Genomic DNA, 18,685 nt, shown 5'->3' with positions numbered 1-18,685 from the left:
TTCTTCTGCTGGTAGGATAAAGTAGGTGGAACTATTCCGGCAGCTAAATAATTGACGAGGTCAGCGTACCACGGTGTAACAGATATAGCTAAGGTGGTTTCTACCTGTTTATCAGCGTTATTTTCTTCCAAAGTAGCTATAAGCTTATCGTACGAGAAATCATCGTTAATTGATGTTCTTTCCGGTTCAAGGTTCTCAAGTCTCGAGAGACGTTTTCAGTTCCTTTCTTGTCTTTGATTTCCAAATCGAACTCTTGTAGCAACAGGATCCACCTTAGGAGTCTAGGTTTAGCATCTTTTTTTGTTAAGAGGTATTTGATAGCAGCGTGGTCAGTGTAGATGATTATTTTGGCTCCGACCAAGTAAGAACGAAATTTATCTAGCGCAAACACTACTGCTAGAAGTTCTTTCTCGGTTGTGGCGTAATTCATTTGTGCTTCATCTAGAGTTCTACTTGCGTAATATATAACGTGAAGCTTTTTATCCTTTCGTTGTCCTAAAACAGCACCTACAGCGTAATCACTGGCATCACACATTATTTCGAATGGTTCATTCCAATCTGGTGTCTGCATTATGGGCGCGGAGATCAGTGCTTGTTTAAGCGTTTGAAATGCTTCTAAACATCTATTATCGAATATGAATTCAGCATCCTTCATCAATAGCCCGGTTAAAGGTTTAGTTATTTTAGAGAAGTCTTTAATGAATCGTCGATAAAAACCGGCATGTCCTAAGAAGCTTCGTACTTCTCTCACAGTTTTTGGGGGTTGAAGGTTTTCGATTACCTCTATTTTGGCTTTGTCTACTTCAATTCCTCTGTTCGAGATGATGTGTCCTAAAACAATTCCTTCTTGTACCATAAAGTGACATTTTTCCCAATTAAGTACTAGGTTTACTTTTACACATCGCTCTAGAACTCTTTCTAGGTTTTCAAGGCATTCTTCAAAGCTTTGTCCGCATACGGAAAAGTCATCCATAAATACTTCCATGATGTTTTCTAGAAAATCAGCGAATATTGCCATCATGCACCTTTGGAAGGTTGCGGGAGCATTACACAAGCCAAACGGCATTCGTCTATAAGCGAAGGTACCAAAAGGACACGTGAACGTTGTCTTTTCTTGGTCATCAGGATGAATTGGTATTTGAAAGAAGCCTGAGTAACCGTCTAGATAGCAGAAATGAGAATGTTTTGCTAATCGTTCTAACATCTGGTCAATGAATGGTAAAGGGAAATGATCTTTTCGGGTTGCTTTGTTTAGTTTCCTATAGTCAATGCACATTCTCCATCCCGATTCGATTCGTTTGGTTATAGTTTCTCCTTTTTCATTTTCAATGACTGTTACACCTCCTTTCTTTGGTACTACGTGTACAGGACTAACCCATTTGCTATTAGATATAGGATATATGATACCTGTCTCTAATAACTTGGTTATTTCCTTCTTCACTACCTCACTCAGGATCGAGTTTAGTCTCCTCTGGTGTTCCCTAGAAGTTTTACAGTCTTCTTCTAGCATGATGCAGTGCATACAAATAGAAGGACTTATTCCTTTAAGATCGGTGATGTTGTAACCTAGTGTGGTTGGATATTTTCTTAAGATATGCAGGAGTTTTTCTGTTTCGAGTCTTCCTAGGTCAGCATTAACTATCACTGGTCGTTCAAGTTCTAAGTCTAGGAATTCATATCTCAGATTTTTGGGAAGTGTTTTCAGGTCTAGGGTTGGTTTCTTAAGGCATTGCGTAGGGTCCGGTGTTATTGCTAAACATTGGTTGAGTTTGTCTTCTACAAGATAGTCAGATGATTTGTCTTTTTCTAACTCTGTTTCTTTTATGCATTCATCGATGATATCCATGAAGTAACATGTATCTTCTATTGCAGGTGCTTTCAAAAATTGGGAAAGAATGAACTCAATTTTCTCTTCTCCTACTTCAAAAGTGAGTCGTCCTCGTTTTACGTCTATGATTGCACCGGCCGTTGCTAAGAACGGTCTTCCCAGTATAATGGGTGTAACTTCATCTTCTCTAATGTCCATAATTATAAAATCGGTTGGAATGTAGAATTGACCTATGCGCACTGGAACATTTTCAAGAATTCCTACAGGATATCTAACGGAACGATCTGCTAGTTGCACAGACATTTTAGTTGGTCTTAATTCTCCCATTTCAAGTCTCTTGCATATGGATAAAGGCATAACACTAATACCGGCTCCTAAATCGCATAAGGCTTTGTCAATGACAAATTTTCCTATGTGACAGGGTATAGAGAAACTACCTGGGTCTTTAAGTTTAGGAGGCATATTCTGGATTATAGCGCTACATTCGGCGGTGAGTGTAACGGTTTCGCTATCTTCAAGTTTCCTTTTATTAGAAAGAATTTCTTTTAAGAACTTGGCATATGAGGGCATCTGCGTAATAGCTTCTGTAAACGGAATTGTGACGTTTAATTGTTTTAGTAGGTCAACAAATTTTTTAAATTGGCCCGCATCTTTGGTTTTAATAAGCCTTTGAGGGTAAGGGATAGGTGGTTTATAAGGTGGTGGAGGTACATAAGGTTCCTTCTTTTCTATGGTTTCCTTATTACTCTCTTCCTTTTCCTTAGGTTCACTTTCTTCCTCAGTTGACTTTTTAGAGTTTTGGTTTTCTATCCTTGGGTCAGACGGTCCTTCCACTTCCGTTCCACTTCTTAGTATAATTGCATGAGCGTGGCTTCTTGGGTTAGGTTGGGGTTGGCCAGGAAATGTACCAGTTGGGGCAGCAGTAGGCGCTTGTTGTTGAGCTACTTGTGATATTTGCGTTTCCAGCATTTTGTTATGGGTAGCCAGGGCATCTACTTTACTTGCTAGTTGTTTAATTTGTTCGTCAGTGTGTATATTATGGTTTAAGAAATCTTTATTGGTTTGCTGTTGAGAAGCTTTAAAGTTTTCCATCATGATTTCCAAGTTGGATTTCCTAGGGGCGTTATTGTTAGGTGTAGATGGGATCGGCTTTTGATATCCTGGAGGTATAGTTGGGGCTTGATTCGGAGATTGTCCAGGTGCGTATAAAGCGTTATTACTCTTATATGAAAAATTGGGATGATTCTTCCAATTTGAGTTATAGGTGTGCGAGTAGGGGCTTCCTTGAGCATAGTTTACTTGCTCCGCTTGGATTCCTGTTAGGAGTTGACAATCTGCAGGAGTGTGACCTTGGATTCCACAGACTTCGCAATTCTGAGTTATGGCAACCACGGTGGCTGGAGGTGATACATTTAAACTTTCAATTTTCTGGACCAGAGCATCCACTTTTGCATTAACATGATCAAGGTTACTTATCTCGTACATGCCAGTTTTCGTTTGAGGTTTTTCTACCATTGTTCGTTCGCTTCCCCACTGATAGTGGTTTTGAGCCATGCTTTCGATAAGTTGGTAAGCATCAGCATAAGATTTGTTCATTAGTGCCCCACCTGCGGCGGCGTCTATTGTTAACCTCGTGTTGTACAGGAGACCATTATAGAATGTATGAATTACTAATCAGTCCTCTAAACCATGGTGTGGACAAAGTCTCATCATGTCTTTGTATCTTTCCCATGCTTCGAAGAAAGACTCGTTATCTTTCTGTTTAAATCCATTTATCTGGGCTCTTAACATAGCTGTTTTGCTTGGCGGAAAATATCGGGCAAGAAAAACTTTCTTCAACTCGTTCCATGTAGTGACTGAGTTGGAGGGAAGAGATTGAAGCCATCTTCTAGGGCTATCTCTTAACGAGAAAGGAAAAAGACGAAGTCGAATTGCCTCTGAAGTGACACTGTTAGCTTTAACAGTATCAGCGTATTGGACAAATACAGATAAATGAAGGTTTGGATCCTCGGTAGGATTTCCAGAGAATTGGTTCTGTTGCACTGCCTACAACAGTGAAGGTTTAAGTTCAAAGTTGTTTGCTTCGATTGCGGGTGGAGCAATACTCGAATGCGGCTCATCTTGCGATGGAGCGGCGTAATCTCGAAGAGCACGAGCTGGTTCTGCCATCTCGGGTATCGGCGAAGGAAGAAGATTTTTGAGATCAGGAAGTTCTACAGGAGGGAGATTGTTTGCAACACGATATTCCCGAATTCGTCGTAAGACTCGGAGATATAGTTCGATATCGTTGATTCGTAAGTAGAACGGCTCGCCTTGTGAGTGAGTGTGTGGCATACAAATCAACGAAAGAAAGAAAAGAAAAGAAAATTAAGCCTTAGTCTCTACAGCGTAACAGAAGAGTTACGATATCGACTAAATAAAAGTCCCCGGCAACGGCGCCAAAAACTTGATCGCGACTTTATGAGTCGAATTTGGGGTACAAACTGCAAGTGCACAGTTCTATCGCGTAGTTTTAAAAGATATCGATCCCACAGGGACTTATGAATCGATATACCGTTTTCTAAGGTTACTTCGTAAAGCTAAGGCGGGTAATACTTTGATTGTTCGGGGAAAAGTTAAAACTAAACTAAAAATCTAGATTAAATATCAACTAAACGGATATCGGTATGTAGTTCGTCGTAATTAGGGAATCAATTCTTCGTTGGTTTCTTGGTTTTAAAATAAATCTTTTCAGTTGACACTATTGATTAAAAGTCTTATCTCAAACTCTCGCTCTGTTGAATAAACTATGATTTTATATTAACGTAGCTGTCACTTATTAGTTAAGTCAAAAACCACTTTTTGAAAACAATAGAATCCGTAGAAACTCTTTTTAAGAAAACACTAATCGTTTAAACACTCTTATCTCAAACTCTCGCTCTGTTGACTTAGGTTATATAATTAAATTCAAATGCTTAACTCTCGTCCTCACATTCAACCTTTAAAAATACTTTTTGAAAAAGATTAGAATTTAATTAACTCTAAAAATTGCTCTCGCCCTGATCTAGAATTAATGTCCAATTAACACTGTCCAGTCAAAAACTCAAACTCTCGTTCTATTGCTTTTAACTTCTTTATGTCTTTTACTTTCGTACAAAAACCTTGTTATTAAACCTGTAAATTGAGACCGTGAAAAGAGTGATTTTAATTTTAAACTTAATTAAACCAACTTGGTTTTGATTCCTTCATTCCGCTTACTCTACATACCGATACCTAAATAAATTAGCCAAACATGCTAAACAGATCTAAATAATTATCATGCATAAACAAATTCATCTCAGGCAAATAATATAAATAAACAGTAAAACAGGGCATATATAAATTCAAACAATAATTAAAGAACCTGAGAAATTAAATAGCAGTCTTGAACACTCCACCACAGGCCGGTTGAATTTGTTCTTGAATTCTTCAATCAAACAGAAAAATAAAAGCGAAGGAATAAAAAACTAGATTCTAACGTAAGGTTAGATCCGGTGAAAGGTACACAATAGTTTCCGGTGTAGAAATTATTGTGCGAAAAATTATTTAATTGCTGGAAGCTTAACTGGAAAAGAAAATAAAAATAAAAACTGCAATTAAAAGCAAAAACAGTAAAGAAAAATAATGGTATGTTTGCACGGCTGGAAGAAGAAAAATTGCACGACGAACCAGAGCTTTTTTTAAAAGCTACTATTTATATTGGTACTTTTTGTAACTGCTTCCAAGGGTTTTCCGTGTACATAGCCTTCACGTTGCAAACGGTTAAGCGTGATAGTAGGCTTCAACGTGGTCTGTTGCGTTCCTTGTGCCAAAAATATAGGAGAATGGTGTGACGTCCGTCACACCATGTGTGACGCTCGTCACACAAGTGGGTGAAGCGTGACGCTCGTCACAACCTTTGTGACGCTCGTCACAGGCACAACGCCTGTGCTTTTGGGCTGGGCTTTGGCTTTTGATATTTGCTTCTTTTCATTCCTTTTTGCACCTCCTTTTCTTCCTTTTTTACTTGTGCTTCAAATAAACTACCTGAGATAAATAGAAAGAAAATACCGAGTAATATCGCGTAAAATGAAATAAATTGAAGTAAATAATAATATAATTTAATTAAATTGAGTCCTAGAATGTGATATTATTTCATGTTATCAGCTTCCTATCCCTAGTCCACCAGCATAAGCAGGATTAGGCGATGCAATAGAGCGTTAATTCACTAGCCACTACTCGGGGTTTCTTATTCCTAGTTAACCAGCATAAGCATGATAATTGTTAGAACAAGATTTGGTTTTGCATATATACCTTGAGTTTTGATGATAACACCGTTGTATTTATGTGAGAACAATTTTGGCACCCTAATGGTTTGCTATTGTGTATATTTAACAAACAATTTTAATTCTGATCATATAATGTGCAACATCATCATTTTCTAAACTTTGTGCTCCAAATTCGCTTCTACGTTGCAATTAGAAGTTCTGAAAGACGTCAATATTGCTGCTGCAATGTTCTTTTTGCTTCTGCGTTATCTCACCCATCAGGAGCTTCTAAGGAGACACTATGTTGATGTTGCAATGTTCTCTCAGTTGTTTTACTTCTAGACGTGACTCTGATCAATAAGCTTCTGAAGAATGGAAAGCTTCTGAAGTTGTGTTAAGTAGCTGAAGATTATGAAGATCTCAAGATAGACGATTGAAGTTATCAAGGTTCTGACTGAGGTTTCTGAAGATTTTGAATACACTAAAGAACTCAAGCCATACTATTGACGTTGTCAAGGTTCTGACCCAAGGTTCTGAAGTTTCTGAATCCAGCTCTCTATTTCTTCACTTCATGCTTCAATCATCTTTTGTTAGAAGCCAATGAATCTGAAGGTAAGATCAAATGGGAATGTGATCAAATAGTACATAGTACAAATCAAACAACCTTTCCACTACCTGATTTTGTGGGCAAGGAATGTACTATTCATCAAACATGTCATTGACTTTGTGAGCGAAAGGACATACATGGGATAATTCCTTTCTCATCTAACAATAGACAGTCACTCAAAAAGCTTTCCCCATTTTGCCCTACAACAGTCACATGCTTACACTATACAAGCTAATTTTCTTTGTGAAAAGCTCATCTTTTGTATTCAGTGTTCTTTAAGTATTTATTATTCATCTATGTAAAATCTACTTTTGAAAAAGCATTTGTAACACATAAACTTGTATTCAAACAGTTTGTTTGATTCCTTAAGGAGGTTATCCTTGAGAAGACAAAGAAAGCTTTTCTTTGTGAATCCTTGAGGAGACTAAGGTTTAGTTGGATCCTTGAGAAGACAAAGAAGGGTATTCTTTGTGTTTATTGTATTTTTTTATTATAGTGGATTAAGTCCTTGTGTATAAAGCAAATCACCTTGGCGGGTGGACTGGATTAGCTTTGAGTTTCAAGCGAACCAGGATAAAAATCTCTGTGTTTTTATCTCTTCATTTTTCAACGTGTTAGTAGAGTTTTTGTTTTGGAAAAAAGCTTTTGCTTTTAAAACCCAATTGACACCCCCCTCTTTCTTGTATTTTTCACACCTTCAATTGGCATCAGAGCTCTAGTTCGAATTGTGATAAAAAGTTTTTATTAACACCTCACAGTGTTCAGTACCGATCCAGTTTGTGTGAGAAATAATGGCTGATGCTAAAGACAAGTTTTCTAAAACATCTTTCAAAGCTAAAACCGTTGTTTCTACCTCTAAACGATTAGAACTTCTGCACATTGATTTGTTTGGACCAGTGAAAACTGCTTATATCAATGTAAAGAAGTATGGATTAGTCATTGTTGATGACTACAGTCGATGGACATGGGTAAAGTTCTTGAAACATAAGGATGAGTCTCACTCTATGTTCTCAACCTTCTGCTCACTAGTGCAAACAAAAATGAATTGCAAAATAGTCAAAGTCAGAAGTGATCATGGTGGCGAATTTGAAAATAAACACTTCGAAAATATTTTTTATTCAAATGGTATTTCCCATGATTTCTCCTATCTTAGAAATCCATGGAAAAATGGATTTGTATAAAGGAAGAATATGACTTTACAAGAAATTGCTCGCACCATGATCCAATAAATTAATATGGCTAAGCATTTCTGGGCAGAAGTAGTCAACACAGCGTGTTATATTCATAACAAGATCTTTATCCGACCTATTTTAGGTAAGAATCCTTATGAATTATGGAAGAAAAGAAATCCCAACATTTCTTACTTTCATCATTTTGGAAGTGAATGCTTTATGTTAAACATTAAAGAGAATCTTGGCAAGTTTGACTCTAAGGCACAAAAGTGTTTACTGTTAGGATATTCTTAACGCTCTAAAGGCTACAAAATATTTAATACAGAAATACGAATTGTTGAAGAATCAGTTCATGTTAGCTTGACCCTGAAAAGTCAAAGCTAGTTGAGAAATTTGCAGATCTGAAGATTAATCTTTCGGAATCTAAGGAAATTGTTTTTGAAGAAAAAGACTCAGAAGGCAAGGCTAAAGAATCTGAAACGACTCAACCAGAAGCAATTGTTGATCCAACTCATCAGAATAAGAGTATATCAAGAACTTATCTCTCATAAGAACTGATTATGGGAGACAAGAATGCTCCAGTCAGAACTAGATCTTCATTCAGACCCTTTGAAGAAACTCTTCTAGGTTTGGTATCTCTAATAGAATCCACATCCATGGATGAAGCTCTTATGGATAATGAATGGATTATTTCCATGCAAGATGAACTAAATCAATTTACCAGAAACGATGTTTGGGATCTTGTTCAGAAACCAAAAGGCTTTCATGTCATTAGAACCAGATGGGTTTTCCGAAACAAGTTGAATGAGAAAGGTGAAGTTGTCAGAAACAAAGCTCGACTAGTAGCTCAAGGTTATAGTCAACAAGAAGGTATAGACTATACATAAGCTTTGCTCCAATTGACAGGTTAGAGTTTATTCATCTTTTAATTTCTTTTGCAGTCAATCATAACATCATACTTTATCAGATTGATGTTAAGAGTGCATTCCCGAATGGTTATATTTTTGAGGAAGTTTATGTACATCAACCTCCAGGTTTTGAAAGTTCTTAAAATCCTGATTTTGTTTTTAAATTGAAAAAAATCTTCGTATGGTCTAAAGCAAGCTCCAAGGGCTTGGTATGATAGACAAAGCAACTTTTTGTTGGAAAATAATTTTACCAGAGAAAAAGTGGACGTAACTCTCTTATGCAAAACCTTCAAGAATGACATTCTGGTTATGCAAATATATGTTGATGATATTATTTTTGGTTCTGCTAATGCGTCATTGTGCAAGGATTTTGCTAAGTCTATGCAGGCAAAATTTGAAATGAGTATGATGGGAGAACTGAAGTTCTTTATGGGAATTCAAATTGATCAAAGACCATAAGACACATATACTCATCAAAGTAAATATACAAAGGAACTTCTGAAGAAATTCAACTTATCAGAATGTAACCTAGCAAAGACTCTGATGCATCCTACATGCATTCTAGAGAAAGAAGAGGTGAGTAGTAAGGTAAATCAGAAGCTTTTCAGAGGTATGATAGGTTCTCTTTTGTATATAACAACTTTTAGACCTGATATCTTGTTTAGTGTATGCCTATGTGCTCGCTTCCAATCAGATCCTAGGGAAACTCACTTAACTGATGTTAAGAGAATCTTTATGTATCTTAAAGGTACTACTAATCTTTGTTTACTTTATAGAAAATCAAGTGAGTATAAATTAGTAGGTTACTGTAACATTGACTACGCTGGAGATAAAATTGAAAGAAAAAGTACTTCTGGAAGTTGCCAATTTCTGGGAGATAACTTAATCTCATGGTCCAGCAAGAGACAATCTACAATTGTGCTTTCAACAGCTGAAGATGAATACATTGCAGCTTCTAGATGCAACACCCAGATACTCTAGATGAAGAGTCAGCTGGAAGATTATCAAATATCTGAGAGTAACATCCCTATTCTCTGTGATAATACTTCTGCTATATGTTTATCTAAGAATCATATCTTGCATTCTAGGGATAAGCATATTGAAATAAAATATCATTTTTTACGTGACTATGTTCAAAAGGGAATTTTTCACTTAAAATTTGTTGATACAGACTATCAATGGGTTGATATTTTTACAAAACCCCTTGCTGAAGATAGATTCACTTTCATTCTGGAAAATCTATTTATGAAATCGTGTCCAGAATGAAAAGATGTTATTTAGAATGTAAAGTCTCTAGAACTCTATATTAGATTATGAGATTATTTTCTTTCTGACTTTGAAACTTGAAGCTTTCTGAAGAAAGGAAGTTTTCAGGAATCAGAAAGGTTCTGATCAGAAGCAATCTTATCGATTTGTCCTCTTGATTCTGAACAGTAGAAGCATTTAATGGTTGTCTTGTGATTTGATTTCGTATGATTCTTAGTGGAGACAACTGTCCCACTTTCTAAGCATGCGTGATTAAAGCGTGACACATTGGGTTTAACAATTCTTAGAATTAGGTCTAAACCCTTACACTTTCCCTCATGATTGCGCACACCTTTTGTCATCATTACTAAAATTGTCTATTTAAACTCACATCACTCACATTTTCACATTACGGGCATATTTATCCTACACTTTCAAGTTTTTCAACCTCAAAACTCTCTCTCTCTCTCTCTCTCAACTGTTCTTCATCTTCATCTTCATCACTCAAATGACTGAACAACAATCTGCAATGGCTCAACAATCTGCAAAGTCTGTTGAATACCAACTCTCTCTAAGTAGATCTAAGGATGCTTAACAATAAAGGATTCAACAACAGTTTCAACAACTGCAATTAGATTAGACTAGATCTCATCCAAGATTTGTATCTGTTGAAGGATCTTCTTCAGTCAAGGAAGAAATAAATGGCAATACTACTCAGGTGGAGAACTATCCTATCTTCACAAAGGTTGATCCTTCTGAAGTCTTAGCGCTCTACATGCAGATCTGTCATGAGATGATGTTGATCCTTTGGTAGATCCCCTAAATCTCTCGGATAACTACCCAGTTGACTCGCCACCTACTCCTTCCCCCCTAAACCCTTGGTTTTTATATAATGCCTTAGCACATATGTTTGTTTATCTAAGTGTGTTTGTATGTAGTTTATGTTTTTCTTGATGTATTTCATTTGTAGTTCTTGTTAAGTATTTTGCATTTCTTTTCCTTTGTTCTGAACCTCTACTCTGCACTTCCAGTTTGACATGTTTTAATGAAATTTTTGTTGGTTTCTTGTTATTTACTTTGTCTTTTTATTCTTTTTTATTGATTACAAAGGGGGAGAAAACATAACCTTTTAAAGGGGAAGAATTAAGAGTTTATTTTGATATCTAAATTCCTAAGTAAAAAATCCAAACATTATTTTAATGTTGTAATTAACAAACACTTCGAGAAAAGTTTGTTAAGTGTTTTTGCAGGGTTAACTCTCAAGATTCAGAATGATTTGTTAAAGCTTTTGTCTCAAGAATCAGAATGATTCTTCAAAAAAGTTCTGAAGAAAGACTCTTCAAAGAAGTTTCTAAGGAAAGCCCTTCTGAAGTTCTATCAAAAGAATGATGTTATCAACCAGTGTTCTAGACAACATCAATTTACTTCTGAAGTTAAACCAGATTCTGACTAATTATTCATTCTGGCACTTCAATAGGTAAATCAGAAAAATGTTCTTTCATTCCAAGTTTATCTTTATAGGATTATACATCTCATGGGGAGCTTTGTGCTTATGTAAAGATGTATTCTTATGTGATTACCCTGTACAAAATTGTTCATCAAAATACATGTTTTGTCATCATCAAAAGGGGGGAGATTGTTAGAACAAGATTTGATTTTGCATTTATACCTTGCGTTTTAATGATAACAACTTTGTATTTGTGTGAGAACAATTTTGGCACCCTAATGGTTTTTTATTGTGTAGCTTTAACAATAAGTTTTGATTCTGATCATATGATGTGCAACATCATCAGTTTCTGAACTTTGTGTTCCAAATTCGCTTATGCGTTGCAATTAGAAGTTCTGAAAGACGTCAATATTGTTGCTGCAATGTTCTTTCTGCTTCTGCATCATCTCACCCATCAGAAGCTTCTGAGGAGACACTATGTTGTTGTTGCAATATTCTCTCAGTTGTTTTAATTCTGGACGTGATTCTGATCAACAAGCTTCTGAAGAATGACAAACTTCTGAAATTATGTTAAGTAGTTGAAGATTCCGAAGATCTTAAGACAAACAATTAAAGTTATCAAGGTTCTGACTAAGGTTTCTGAAGACTCTGAAGATTCTGAAGACACTGAAGAACTCAAGCCAGACTACTGACGCTGTCAGGGTTCTTACCCAAGGTTCTGAAGTTTCTGAATCCAGCTCTTTATTTCTTTACTTCATGCTTCAATCATCCTTTATTAGAAGTCAATGAATCTGAAGATAAGATCAAATGGGAACGTGATCAAATATACATAGTACAAATCAAACAACCTTTTCACTACCTGATTTTGTGGGCAAGGACTGTACTATTCATCACACCTGTCACTGACTTTGTGGGCGAAAGAACATACGTGATATAATTCCTTTCTCATCCAACAGTGGACAACCGCTCAAGGAGCTTTCCCCATTTTACCCTCCAACGACCACATGCTTACACTATATAAGCTTGCATTGGGGACTTGAAGAACTCTCACTCTATCGCTCGCATTTTACTACGGAACTACACAAGCTAATTTTCTTTGTGAAAATCTCATCTTTTGTATTCAGTGTTCTTTAAGTATTTATTATTCATTTGTATAAAATCTGCTTTTGAAGAAGCATATTGTAACACATAAACTTGTATTCAAACTGTTTGTTTGATTCCTTAAGGAGGTTATCCTTGAGAAGACAAAGAAAGCTTTTCTTTGTGAATCCTTGAGAAGAAAAAGAATGGCATTCTTTGTGTTCATTGTAATTTGTTGATTATAGTAGATTAAGTCCTTATGTATAAGGAAAATCACCTTGGTGGAATTAGCTTTGAGTTTCATGCGAACTAGGATAAAAATCCTTGTGTTTTTATGTCTTCATTTTTCAACGTGTTAGTAGAGTTTTTGTTTTGAAAAAAACTTTTGCTTTTAAAACCCACGCGTGATGACCTGCATCGCGCGATGCAACCTTTATGTCCATATCGGCGCGTGATGTTGCGCGTGATTATACCAATGACTGCACACTTTTGTTCCCTTTTTTACCTGAATTTTTACAAAGTCCAATTTCTTCACACTTAATTATTTTTTCTTCATTCTTTAGTCTTTCTTCTTTATCTTTGCGCATCTTTGACTTATTTTGATCCATTTCTTTGATCGAATTTATACAATAACGAACTGTCATCATTCATATCTAATAATGAAGAGCCAAATTCAATTATTCTAAATAAGATAAAAAACCAAATCCACATTATTAAAGAACCGACCTATCTATTTTTATATATAGATCAAGTACTTCAATTATATAATAAACTAAAAATAATAATGATATGGATAAATATCACTTTAATGACTCTCTTACATATTAACTTATACAATTGGCATTTCTTTCACTTATCATCATCCTTTCTTCACTTATCATCAAAATTTTCATTGATATCATTTGTTTTGAACTAGGACATGTTCTCTCTTCTCACTTTTAATATTCTTTTAGATATTAAGAAAAATATTAATTTATTTATTTATTTTTGGTAATATATATATATATATATATATATATATATATATATATATATATATATATATATATATATATATATATATATATATATATAAAAATTATATGTTATTTATAAAGATGACAATGGACTCTGATACTATAATACTCATCTCCATACTTGCGATTTAAAAAAATCTCCGTACTCGAGTCCATTATCGCATGGGCACTAAAATCAGCACCCTTATCCATCTATATGGATATGTAAATACTCATACCTGTATTTGATAACCCACATTCCTATTAAATTAAATAGATTAATTATAAAATATAATATCATTTTAAAATTTTAAAAATATTAAAAAAAATTCAAAAAATTTATTGATAAAATAAACGAACACTTTAATAATATGTAATGGATTATAATTGATTTACTTTTTAAAATTAATAGACATACATTCTTATATATTAATATAAATTAAAATATATAAATATAAATTAAAATACATAAATATATATTGTCCGGTATAAAACGGGATGGATATCAAGGTACTCATACCCGCACACATACCCCGCTTATTTTTGTGGATAATTATTGAGTCGTACCTATTTTTATGGGATTTTATCATATATCTATTATGAATAATTTTACATTTATAAAAGATAAGTTAACTTGTCATCCTTAATTATTTAACAAAATTATCTTTGATTGATAATTTAAAAAGAACAGACTAAAAAATTAAAACAAAGGGAAAAATAATAAATACTTATAACTATAATAACAAAAATAATATTATAAAATAACTTATAATTTAATGTACTCCATACATTATATTTATATACATTTTTTGTCCAATAATAATTTCATATTATCTCACTTATTTATATTTTGAATATTAAATTATCTATAAAAAAAATAAAAAAATCAATTGTATGAAAAATTTCCTCTTGAAGATGAAGATTTGTTGACTAAATTCTTAAATAGAAATATCAGAAGCAAGAAGAAGCAAGACGCACAAACCCAAAACACAGTCTCATTTTCAGTGACACATCATGTCCATGCTTTCGCTCACTTTCAACTGCTGGAGTTGTTGTGGTAGTAACAGAAGCAGAGCTCGCACCACATATTCTGCTTCTACCTTCACCACTCTCGCTCACAGTTAATTTCTCTCACTCTTATTTCTTTCATATTTTTTTATTGATTTTCCTATTACCAAATAGCACAAATCAAGATAAACCCTAATCAAAGAGTTTCCCAAATTCTTGACAATTCAAACAAGGCTAATAAGTAATAATATTGCTTTTTTCATAGGAAGTAGATATAGGACATGTTGTTTTGCCAAGAAATCTTTGAAGAAATCCAAAAGTAAAGGACCACCGGAGTCATATGGCGGTGACCTTTCCGATGAGAAATTTGTTCAAAATGATAATTTGGACACTTCGCTTATACCACCTGCTCAGAATGCTAACCCTATTGCTTCCAGAAATACTGTGCTTCAGGCTTGTGTATTAACTTGTGGTTTTATAACTACGCTTGGGACAGTCATTCGCCAGGTTCTTGTCGTCTTATCGCATTTTTTTCAATTCCATTGTTGTTAGAATATGTAATTCATTGTTTTGCATAAAAGACTGTATTCGACAGCGTTGCATACAACATGTAGTTGCCAGATTGTGTAAGCATGCATTCGACTTAGTTAAATTCAGGTTGAGAATCAAGTTGTATGGGAAGGAGAGTTCTTAAATTTATGAACATATCATTCAAGGTTCTTAGTTAATAGTTAGCCGTCGAAATTTGCATACACAAGATATTATGTCCTTTTTTTAAAAAAAAATTATCTAGTTATTGCAATTTCCAGGGGTCTCATGTTGCGTGGATAGAAGGATGGCCGGTCTTGGACTGCTCTGCAGAAGTATCATGTATTACACTTTTTTTACTTCATCATGCTATTTTTGTTTTTTCGAACTTCTGTGAATTCCCTTTAATCCGAATTCATAAAAAGATTATGTGAATCAAGAGCTATTTATGAGCTCCTAATTGCATAAAAGATACGTTTTTCTCAAATATAAAGCAGGACTGGTGTTGGTGGCATACTTAAATGCACCTTGCAATTTTGGGTTTTCATGTGGTATGCCTGGGGGAAATTATCGAACTTGAAGGTTGATAGTTTGCAATTTTTCAACCCATAAGGCTGGAAAGAAAGTACAATTTTTCCTGTGTGCGTGGAATGTTCTTAATAATTGGAGTGAAGCTAGACATGCTCGGAGCTTTTTATTGTGAGTTTTGATTTTTTAATGAACCCCTGCATGTAATCTAAACTATCTCGTATTCTGGTGGTGGAATTTTAAAGCTAACCTGAAATGACTTTTAATGGATCTAAGCATGATTTAAGTCGAGTTCCTGTAATGAGCTTGTTTGTTGTGGTAAATGCTTGAGAAATGTGTTGAAAATGTTTATTATGATGTGTGAAGTATCTTAAGATATTTGTCTCTTATTTGCAGTTGGTTTTGAAATGTGGCATCTTGAGTTGATTACAGGACTAGTAGTATTAATATCATCGAGCCGCTCCTTGTTATTGAAGACTTGGCCGGATTTTGCCGAGTCCAGTGAAGCAGCCAATAGACAGGTAACTGAATGAAATACATTCTCTATGATCAAAATTTCATACTCTCACTGCAGCCGGACATTAAGCATTGCCGAATGTTAGTGCAACTAAACTACAAATAATTCCTGCCTGTGTAACTTTTTGTTTGTCATTTTTATGTTTCTTAACTTTGAAAATATTTTCTTTTCCCAATCAGATCCTTAGCTCACTCCAACCTTTGGATTATATTGTCGTTGCAGTTTTGGCTGGAATTAGCGAGGTTAAAACATAGCTACTCATCTCGGCTTATTTCACCATTCTTATTTAGTTTTCATTGTTTAACCTAAAGTGACATCTTATCATCTTGAATTCCAGGAACTACTTTTTCGCGGTGCAGTTCTCCCACTTTTGGGAATGAACTGGCAGAGTATTGGCGTAGCAGCTTTTATCTTTGGTGCTTTGCACATAGGTGCCGGTCGAAAGTATTCCTTTGCTATCTGGTGCATATCTTTCTAAATTCTTCCCCTCGCCTCCCGCTTCCTTCTCTTTATCCCTAATTTCTGAGAATTGGATTGCTGATTTGAATTCCTTTTCATTGTTGTGTTGTTAATCATGATCTAATTAAAATCTTCTTTTTATTTCCATCAGGGCAACCTTTGTTGGTCTTGCTTATGGATATGCTACAGTTTTATCTTCTAGCCTTGTAGTTCCCATGGCTTCTCATGCAGTGAACAACCTGATAGGAGGACTTTTATGGAAGTACACATCAAAGCAAAAATGAAACGAGTCAATCTACATTCTTCAACCTCGTTTTTCTCCTCAATCGTCCCCGTCCCGTCCAAATTTGGTTTTATGCATACAAGAATTATGGTACAGAGGCCAATCCAAGAGATCTGTTTGCATATGCAGTCTCCATTTTTTTAGAAAAAATAAATCCAAGTCTGTTTAGATTTCTGCTGTAATTAGGTCGAAACCTATGATGTTCGATCTATTTACAGTAAATTGTTAACTGAAAATTGTAATAAAGAAACTAGATCAGTTGGCTTGGTTAATGTTGTTAATTGTATTACCATATTTGGAAAATGACCTCATTCCATTGGGACTAGCCCATCATTTTCTGTTACCCTTTAAAGGAATATTCCTCTAAAAATAAAAGGAAAAACAAAAACAGAAAAACCAAATCAGCCGCGTGTTGTACGAGTGGGCCAATCAGGAATGGAACAACAGCTTGCATTCCGCATCGTTTCTTATTCCTCACCACTCTTATAAAATCTTACATTTCCAACCTGTTTTTTAATTCATTTCATTCTCTTCTTCTTCATCCTTTATTTTTTCTCTCTTCTGTCTCTTTTTGTTGTCTATATTCCTTTTCCCTTTCAGAAATTTGGGTAAACCACTAATCATCACAAAGCTTCAAATACTATGGCTTCCGTAAGTCCTCTGTCCAAACCAATGATTTTATGCAGTTTTCATAATTTAACATAAATGAATCATTTTTCTTTTATTATGTACAAAAGGGTATCTTGATTCTTGATCATCATTTATATTTTTTTGGGGTGAAAATTTAATCAATGTTTTGAATATATATGCATATGCAGTATGAACAACAAGGAAAACCTTTACCCAAATTCGGGGATTGGGATGTAAATGATCCTGCATCAGCTGAAGGATTCACTGTTATATTCAACAAAGCCAGAGATGAGAAAAAAACTGGCGGAGGAGGATCAACCCGAATTAATTCACAGCGAAGATCTAATTCGCGCAAGGAAGATGATAAATCCGCCAAAGTAACATATTAATTCAATTGATTACATCAATATATTTTCTAACAATAGTGTCTGTTATGATTTATGAAGGTGAAATTTGATAGTTACTCACATTTTTTTTGTTGCAGAAAAAGTGGTTTTGCTTCAAACCATAGACAAACAAGGATATGTGCTCTGGTGCAAAGAACATATGATTCCTATCAGTTTTCTTTTGAGTTGTTGAGGCTACATCTGTCGCGAAACCAGAGAATAGATAAAGAAAAAAACAAAACAAATAATCATTGTAGTTTTTAGTTTTGTTTTGTTTACTTTTTATTTGCCACCTAATACATACCATGGATCTATATCTATCTACTATCTTGTAACTTGTAATACCCTCCAGCCAAAAAAAGTTATAATATAAATATATGTAAATAGGTGAATGAATGAATAACTACGTTGTGCAATTATAGAAAGCAGATACTATTGTTACTTTTTCCATGTGTGAAACTTTTCTATATACTTTCTTCATGTTTATGTGCTGAATTTTTGTAAGTTTTGCTTTTGTTTTTTTATTGAGGAATCTTTTATTTAAATGTGAGGAATGGGAGTGGGATTGGTGTCGTTGAATGAAGACAAAATGGTAACAGCAGGCAGCATGATGTTGCTGACCATGACTGATAATGGTTAATGGTATATGCATTTTATAATACATAATTTATGGTACTATGTTATAATAATGATGAGTATTGATTGACTTGAAATAGAATGTGTTATTAAATGATTGATAGGATAGGTGAAACACTGCTTATTTCTTATTGTTTTCATATTGGCCTATTGGCAATGGAAA

At 34.7% G+C, this 18,685-nt stretch overlaps 2 protein-coding genes and 1 non-coding gene across 3 annotated transcripts; all 3 read left to right on the top strand.

Annotated features, from left to right (window-relative positions):
* The first annotated feature begins 3,512 nt into the window (after positions 1 to 3,512).
* LOC127109900 (small nucleolar RNA R71) lies at positions 3,513 to 3,619 on the top strand. Its single transcript, XR_007797146.1, has one exon. It is a non-coding gene; the product is annotated as a small nucleolar RNA R71 (small nucleolar RNA).
* A 10,808-nt stretch (positions 3,620 to 14,427) lies between these two features.
* On the top strand, positions 14,428 to 17,142 carry LOC127104567 (uncharacterized). The gene is made up of 7 exons (XM_051041749.1): positions 14,428 to 14,667; positions 14,821 to 15,062; positions 15,365 to 15,425; positions 16,008 to 16,132; positions 16,308 to 16,370; positions 16,466 to 16,590; positions 16,739 to 17,142. Exons 1-7 carry the CDS (start codon positions 14,562 to 14,564, stop codon positions 16,869 to 16,871), a joined length of 855 nt encoding a protein of 284 aa, XP_050897706.1. The 5' UTR covers positions 14,428 to 14,561; the 3' UTR covers positions 16,872 to 17,142.
* A 138-nt stretch (positions 17,143 to 17,280) lies between these two features.
* LOC127104568 (protein NOI4) lies at positions 17,281 to 18,372 on the top strand. The gene is made up of 3 exons (XM_051041750.1): positions 17,281 to 17,521; positions 17,689 to 17,877; positions 17,985 to 18,372. Exons 1-3 carry the CDS (start codon positions 17,513 to 17,515, stop codon positions 18,009 to 18,011), a joined length of 225 nt encoding a protein of 74 aa, XP_050897707.1. The 5' UTR covers positions 17,281 to 17,512; the 3' UTR covers positions 18,012 to 18,372.
* Positions 18,373 to 18,685: the final 313 nt, after the last annotated feature.

Source organism: Lathyrus oleraceus, chromosome 7, assembly GCF_024323335.1.
Source record: "Lathyrus oleraceus cultivar Zhongwan6 chromosome 7, CAAS_Psat_ZW6_1.0, whole genome shotgun sequence".
Classification (NCBI taxonomy): Eukaryota; Viridiplantae; Streptophyta; class Magnoliopsida; order Fabales; family Fabaceae; genus Lathyrus; species Lathyrus oleraceus.
Note: the sequence above shows the minus strand (reverse complement) of the source record. Positions and strands in the feature narration are given on the sequence as shown.

Excerpts from the sequence above, each read along its gene's own strand:
- LOC127104567 (XM_051041749.1), top strand. The coding sequence starts at position 14,562 with ATGTCCATGCTTTCGCTCACTTTCAACTGCTGGAGTTGTTGTGGTAGT. Across the intron at positions 15,063-15,364 it reads TTGGGACAGTCATTCGCCAG|GGGTCTCATGTTGCGTGGAT; the intron begins GTTCTTGTCGTC and ends TGCAATTTCCAG. Across the intron at positions 16,371-16,465 it reads TTTTGGCTGGAATTAGCGAG|GAACTACTTTTTCGCGGTGC; the intron begins GTTAAAACATAG and ends CTTGAATTCCAG.
- LOC127104568 (XM_051041750.1), top strand. Across the intron at positions 17,878-17,984 it reads AAGATGATAAATCCGCCAAA|AAAAAGTGGTTTTGCTTCAA; the intron begins GTAACATATTAA and ends TTTTTGTTGCAG.